The sequence below is a fragment of the Rattus norvegicus genome, chromosome 2 (genome assembly GCF_036323735.1).
Source record: "Rattus norvegicus strain BN/NHsdMcwi chromosome 2, GRCr8, whole genome shotgun sequence".
NCBI classification, from domain to species: domain Eukaryota; kingdom Metazoa; phylum Chordata; class Mammalia; order Rodentia; family Muridae; genus Rattus; species Rattus norvegicus.
The window spans coordinates 210,551,215-210,558,749 of NC_086020.1; the positions used below are offsets into that span (position 1 = coordinate 210,551,215).

The following is a 7,535-nucleotide window of genomic DNA, read 5'->3' on the forward strand; positions in this document are numbered from 1 at the left end:
AGCCACAAACAAAAAAGCATAAGACAGCATATTCAATAAAAAGCAGGTTGAGACTTGGAGGTGCCACAGAAGCACCACTACGAGGGATGTATAATAGCTAAACCCTGTATCAGAAAAGGTTTGTGTGTGCTTAGCTTTTGTCAATCTGATATGAACTAGAGAAGAGACCAAGGACAAAGGAACTTAAGCTGAGAAACTGCCTCCATCAGACTGACCCAGGAGCAAAGCTTGGGCTTTCTCGTTGATGACTGACAGTAAGGGCCCAGGTCACTGTAGACAGTGCTACCTCTGGGAAGGTGGTCCCATGATGTATAAGAAAGTTGACAGAGCAAGACTCCTGTATGGTCACTGCTTCTGTTCCTGCCTTTAGCTTCTGTTCTGGCTTTCCTCCATGACAGACAAGGTCGTAAGCCAAATAAACCTTTTCTTCCCCAAGATGTTTTTCAGTCATGGTGACTATCACAGCAACAGAGAAGCAAGTAAAACCGTAAACCATGTGGCTGAAAAAGCATGCACCTTTAATCCTAGCACTTGGTGGGGTAATGGGAGGAGGAGCACGGCTGTGAGCTCTAGGTCAGTTTGGTCTGCATAATGAGTTCTGAGACACTCAGAGCTACACAGTGAGAATAGGTCTCAAAAAATTAAATAATTTTTAAAAGTAAAAGTATAAATTCGCATGAGACAAAGACAGAAGAAAAAAGAATCAATGAAGAAGACAAAAAAGTTGACAGAAAACTTCATGAAGCTGAAGTGAGAATATTAATACGAATCAACAATCAAAAGATGAATATCAATGGAAGAAAGCAGAGTGCTCAAGTGACTTTGGATTCTTAACCAGGACAAGTACAAGGAAGGACTGAGTGCAGTGGCACAAGGCAGGCAGGCCGAGACGTCAAGGTAGGCCTCATCTACACCAAGCTTCAGAATGGAAAAAGAACAGTAGACACTGTCTTGGAGAAAAAGGAAGGAAGGAAAGGACAGAAAGCAAAAGCAACTCTCTCTACATAGCTTAAAACTTCCCCACAGGGAAGGCAAACCCAAGACCTACAGAGCTTCACTCTAAAATGGCATTCTTTCTTTAACTGATGGTTTGTAGAACTTAAATTCCTGAGTAAGAAGACAGACTACTCACCCTAAATGGAAGAACAAGGTAAAACTGGCTAACTCTTGCTGCTTCCATTCAACTTAATACTTACTACCAGTCACAGACAAGAAAATAAATGGCAACCAAACCGGTGGCCATCAATGGGAAATGTGAAAATTCTGTTAGAATCTAAAACAAACATTATCAGATTTACAAACTGACTTTGGCAAAGGTACAGAAATTCAATATATAAACATCATATTTCTAAACTCTTGCCCCAAACAATCAAAGTTGAACTCTTAAAGATACTTTAACTACAGGAGCTGTGGATACTGAGGGACGCAGTCAACATGTTAAACAAAAATATATAAAACTTTACAGTGAGATCTTAAAGACCAATGCCCCGAAATTTAAAAATCTATGAGAATGAAGAAATAACTTTATTTTGTCATTGATAGGAAGTTTGAATATTAAGTTGTCAGTGTTTCTCAAATTTCTTCACAAATTCAAGCCAAATACAGTAAGAGTCCAGTTTGCTCTCTGTGACTCAGAAGAGCCTACACAACTTTAAAAAACAAAGTTGGTAGAGCAAGGCAACTTGATTTGAAGAGTATGTTAAAAAAAAAAAGTTAGTATGTAACTAATCCTTTAAACAGTACACTTTTGACATCTAGACAGATAAAGTGTGTCCACAGGAAAGAGTATAGACATAGAATCATACATAGGCAAGTTTTTTAAGGCAACTTAATTTGACAAAGCTACAAGACTAGTGAAAACATTCTTTTTAGCAAACATTGCTAGGAAAACTGATGTCCACATCTAACATAAAAATTTTCAATCCATGGTCTGCAGCTTTTTAAAAGGGTTAACTCAACCTCTGCTTTGTGGGACATTTTCTCTCTTCTTTCTGCTTCTCATACTGTAGTCTTTCTCTACATTTCTTTCACTATCTTTCCTTCTATTTCCTTCTAGGTTTTTGGGTGTGTGTGCACTATGTAACAAAATGGAAAGGTCCTGAAAAACTTTAATCCCAAATGAAGAAGAGACCTATGTATTAAACTGGAATGAAAAACTCTTAGAAAACAAATCATTTTACTTTAGATTAGGAAAGGCTTAAATTAGGACAAACTAAACCATTCATAAAAGAAGTTAACTAAAATGGAGTTGACCAGTGTAGCTGCTGCTCTTCCCAGGTACTGTATAGAGAACAGAAGGTAATGGAAAATTTGTGCAAGCTACTGATTAAAAAAGGACATGTCCAGAATGAAGCCTGACAAAATCCAAAAGTAAAACAGTATCTTAGAAACATGGACAAAATAAACAAGCTAGGTGTGGTGGCTATTCTTAGTTGGCAATTTAACTAAACATGGAATTAACCAAAACCCAAGCTGCTGCATATACCTACCTGTAAGGATTTGTCTTGACCAATTCATTGGAAGTAGGAAGGCCTACCCTACATTTCCGTCTTTGAAGTCAGAAGACCTAACTTCCGGTGGCAGCCTATATGAAGGCCATGAAAAGCAGCTTTTGCTTTTTGGCCTGCTTGCCTCCATCCTCAAGGGCAAGTTCATGTGTCTTGAGGAGGCACTCCTTCACTACAGAGCCTACTCCTTAAGGACTCTGACGTGTGCACACTAGAGCTGGCACAGGAGTCTCTCAGACTGAACTATCAGTGAATTCCTGGACTTTTGGTCTGGAGACAACCATTGTTAGACTAACTGAACCACAGCTGTGATCATCTGAATGAAAATGGACTCAAAGACTCAAAGGGAATGCCAGTATTTGAAAGGAGGGTGTGCCTTGCTGGAGGAAAAGGTATCACTAGTGATGGGCTTCAGGATTTCAAATATTCAAGCCAGGTCTCCCATGTCTCTCCGTCTCTGTCTGCATCTCTCTGTCTCTGTTTCTGTGTTTCTCTGCCTCCCCCGCTTCCTCCCTCCCTCCCTCCCTCCCTGCCAATCCAGATGTAGAACTCTTGGCTTCTCCAGCGCTGTCTCCTTGTATGCCACCATGCTTCCTGCCATGACAATAATGGAATAAACCTTTGAATCTTTAAGCCAGCCCCAATTAAAGGTTTTCTTTTATAAGAGCTGCCTCCATCACAGTGTATCTTAACAGTAATAGAAATCCTAGGACAACAGCCTATAAGCTACTCTAGTAATAAAGTTGCATATATACATATATATACACATACATACACACATATATGTATATACATCCATGGGGGGGGGGGTGGGCACTGATTCATTCTATAAATTCTTCCTCTAAAGAACCCTGACTATACTATACCAGTTATGGTGGTATAAGCCTTTAATCCCAACACTGGGGAAGCAGAGGCAGGCAGGCTTCTAGCTGAGACTAGCCTGGTCTATACAGTGAAACCGTGTCTCAGAAAACAAAAGAGAACAACAGCTGGCAAAAGGCACACTGAAAATGCTCGTAACAGATACCACACAGAAATACAAATTAAAACCACAATTAAATTATCACTTCACACCCACTAAACACTAAAAAGCACTGAGAAGTCTCTGGAGGAACTGAAATTTTCATATCCTGGTGGTGGCAAGATGGTGCAACCACTGTGGAAAAGAGGCTCAATTAAACATATGCCTAACATATGATTCAGCCATTCTTAACAATGGGCCCCAAGAGAAATAAAAGCATATGTCTGCACAAATAACATGCAGAAATGCTCACAGCAACTTCATAATACCCCTAAACACAAATGCCCACTACAGGTTTCTAATTACCTATAGCATGTCCTAAGCAAAGAGTGGGGAAGAGAACATCAACACACATGTAAACAGCTTTAACTTCTGCTGAGTGTAAGCCAACAGAGGACCTCCCTGAGCCCCTTTATTTACAATTCTAACAATCCAAGTAAATCTATAGTGAGGCAGCCCCTTGCTTCTGGGGGAAGGAAGGCAAAGGGGACACAGAGGGGCAGGAGGGCGTTCCTGAGAGTAACAGGTTTTACCTCAACTGCAGCAGGGGCCTTACACGTGCGTGCACAGACAAAGCAGACTTTAAATACAGGCAATTTATGTCAGATAAAAATTTGAAAAGGTCAGAACACAATGCATTTGTACAAAAAATAAGACATGCATGGTAAGGTACAAATCAGTAATTTTTAAAAATGTGAAAAACTTAAAAAATGATAGAAAATTAATTTTAACTTTGCAAACTTATATTAAACAACTTTTTAGAATGGGTAGTGAATATTCTTATACAATTTTCTAGTAAGAGACCACAGAGCTACTAGTTAACTCATATTTGTAACTTATCTTCTAGTAATAGACCACATAGTTATTAGTTAACTCATTTTGACAAAGTACCTTGTATCATTTATTCTTTCATATAATTCACAAAAGAAATCTATTTGGATAATAACTGCAATATCAATACATTTTGTACTCTTGATCTATTCCTGACTTCAAAGCTCTTAACTATCTCAACTTGAAAAATATGACTGTCAATAAAACTAAATGTTCTACACGATATGAGCTCAAAAATAACTTAAATATTAAAGCATGGGCGTCTAGATCACTACACAGTAACACCTCCTAACCTATGCTGGGTTAAACAATCATGAACACAATTTTCTAAGATCCAATAAATACTGAAGGTCAATCTCATTAAACCAGGCACACTTACAGTACTAAGGGTATTTATATTTGTGGGGTTCTATATTTACACTTATTAAGGTTAAGGGACAGGAAAAATCCTATCTCAGGCTTGGGCATAGTTAAAAGACAGAGTATGTCCTAACAAGGCAGAAAGGCTTGCAACTAAGTATCTATAATGCACCAAGACATTAAAAGGTCTATGCCTTCAAGGAAGCACCAGATGGTAGGGATGGAGTCAATTGTAAAGGCTGAGCAGTTTTTCTACCCAAGAAGGGAGTGAAAACCTACTCCACACAAGAAAGCTCTTCAGCAACTCAAGCTGGAAAGTACTTAAAGCAACCGTGTTCTTCTTTGAGGTCAGGACACCTTATTTCCAATGTGATTCATTCCTAACACACACATTTCACTTTAATCAAAGAGTCAAACTGTCTTACACTAACAAAGTTAACACTACTAAAGAGGTTAAAAAAAATCAGCTTATTATCAAGTAATTAACATACCACAGCCATTAACACTATCCAACTGGACCCTTGTTGATAGGTTCTAACTTCACAGACTAGCCTGGGTGTTGTCAGGGACAACTGAACCTCCCCACTCTTACCACGCCTCCTACAGCCAACATTCCTAGATACCACTTTACTTTCAAGCAATTTCCTACCTTCACACCAACAGCAACCTCAGTGACAATTCTGTAAAGGAAAAAATAAAAATGTCAACCTCTTACTCTTCTAATGATCGCTGCTTAACTTTAAAACTTTTACGACCTTTGATAAATTCTCCAGACCCTGGCAATACATTTAGAAACAAATACTCGGATGCCCAGTGGTACTTTTTAAAACTATTATTTACCTATTTTATAGAAATAACTTTGAAACATGAGATGTTTCAGTCAGTTTATGACCATTTTTAAGAACCTCTAACAGCAAGATGAAAACCCAGAAACACTATGTTATTCCCACAGTGCTTGTATACTGACATCAGCAACATAGCTCAAGTTCTTTGGTAACCTAAACAGAACCTGGGGATTGGAAAATCGTCTGGAGAATTCAAAACATGTCTGAATCTACATTTCATATGGTAAATAATATTGCCATTAAGGTAATTTGTGGCAATGACTTTTTTAAAGCCTGTTACCTTTTTATTCTCTCTTTAAAAACATCAGATAACTAACTCTAGAATGATAACCTACTGATTTTTACTTTTAGACTCTTCAAATCCAGACACTCGTTTTAATAAATGTTCTCGTTAACTCAATCTCTCTTAGTGCCCCTTCCCCTCAATGGGCCGTGAACTGTGCTCCCTTCTCTGAACAATGAGTTGAACGGGTCGTTAGAGATGTGGAGTTAACAGGGCGCGACATTGGTCCTCTTTTTTTCTCACAGCGCTCAGCTCACTCAGCATCCTATCTTCACGCCCAGTCGCTCAAAGGATGCAACACGACTGTAATCCATGTTCCATGTTTGCTTGCGGGTTTTTGTTTTTATTATTTTTTTTTCTCCAGAAACTAATCAAAGTAGGGGGCGGGGGGAAGACAACCCTGTGTGGATTATCTGTTGTCTCTGCCTAGCATGGCTTGGTGGCCTTTGCCCATGTGACTGATGCTACCTCAAACACTTTCATGGGGTTTTGTTTTGCTTACGGTTTAATTTCTGGGCCCTTTGGGCCAAGCCTTGAATTTTTTTGTTGTTGTAAAGGCATTTCGATGGCCTCCCGCCCCCGCTCCCAGACTCTGATGAAAACAAAGGAGTGTGACATGTGCCCTCCTCCCTCCCGCCGCCACGCGCCCTCCCCTTCCCCGCAGCTCCCACTCGGCGCTCCCGCCGCGGTGTTTCGGGCGAGGCCAGGGATGGCGGGCCTCGGGCTTCGCGCTCCGCACAGGCCTCCGCGGCTTGGCCCGCTCGAGCCCGTGCCGCCGCCGCCACCTCAGGGTTCGGGTCTCCCCGCGGCGTCGACAGGGCTCCCGAGGGGGCAGGGCCGCACCGGGCTTCCCACCCCATCCCCCGCCGTCAGGCCGCACCGAATCCCCACAGAAGCCCCGAGGCCTCCCCGGCCTCCCAGCCCCGGCTGCGGTTCGCGCCGGTAGCCGGAACGGCTGAGGGAAGCCCGGGGAGGGGTGTGTGTGATGGGGCGGGGGTTGGGTAACGGCGGCGCGGCCTGGGAGGGGCCGCCGGAGCCCCGCTCCTCGACCCGACCCCGACCCGGGCCGCAGCCCCACCAGCCTCCTCTCCCTCCCTTATCTCCTCACGGGCTCCGGTACCTACCCGTCCATTGCCGAACCGGACAAAGCTTCGCTCCCAAGAACCGAGCCACGCAGCCAGCGAGCCACACAAGCGGCGAGAAAATGGCGGCCAGGGCCCGACGGAAATTGCCGAAGGTGCCGGAGCGCACGGGGCAGCGCGCGGCGGCGGAAAGAGCCGAGCGCGCGGGCGCCCAGCGGCGGGAGACGAGCGGCGGGGCACAGGGACCGGGGGAGTGGGCGCCTCCGCCGTTGGCTGCCTCCGCCTGCCCGCGCGCGTGCTCCCGCCCTCTGAGACGTGCCTGCTGCAGTGGCTGGCTGGGCGTCCTGGGTTCCCTTCTGTGGGCGGTATGAGTGGGACAGCCTGCAGCCTGCAGCCTGCAACCTGCAACCGCGTATGCCTCAGGCTGGCCCGGACTGCAACACTGCTCTCAGGCAGCTTCCACTTTTCCCTCCAACCTCAAAGCTGCATTACCTCCACCCACAAAGGCCAATCCCAGACCCAGCCCGATGACCCTTCATGGTCTCAGCCCCAGAGAAAAGACTCTATAGCAGCATCCTAGACCTTATCCACAAACTGTCCATCCTC

At 43.6% G+C, this 7,535-nt stretch overlaps 1 protein-coding gene across 5 annotated transcripts in view; it reads right to left on the minus strand.

Annotated features, from left to right (window-relative positions):
* Positions 1–7,283, minus strand: part of Ptbp2 (polypyrimidine tract binding protein 2) — a 60,888-nt gene extending 53,605 nt beyond the window's left edge. For 3 of the 5 annotated variants that reach the window (XM_006233238.5, XM_006233237.5, XM_006233236.5), the window contains exons 1-2: positions 6,972–7,253; positions 5,369–5,399 (exon numbers count right to left, since the gene is read on the minus strand). In XM_006233238.5, the coding sequence (XP_006233300.1) occupies positions 5,369–5,399; positions 6,972–6,979 (39 nt within the window). In that variant the 5' untranslated portion in view covers positions 6,980–7,253. Of the gene's footprint in view, positions 1–5,368; positions 5,400–6,971 lie in introns of all 5 variants that reach the window. The other 2 variants (XR_010063614.1, NM_001005555.1) reach the window with 2 other exon arrangements.
* Positions 7,284–7,535: the final 252 nt, after the last annotated feature.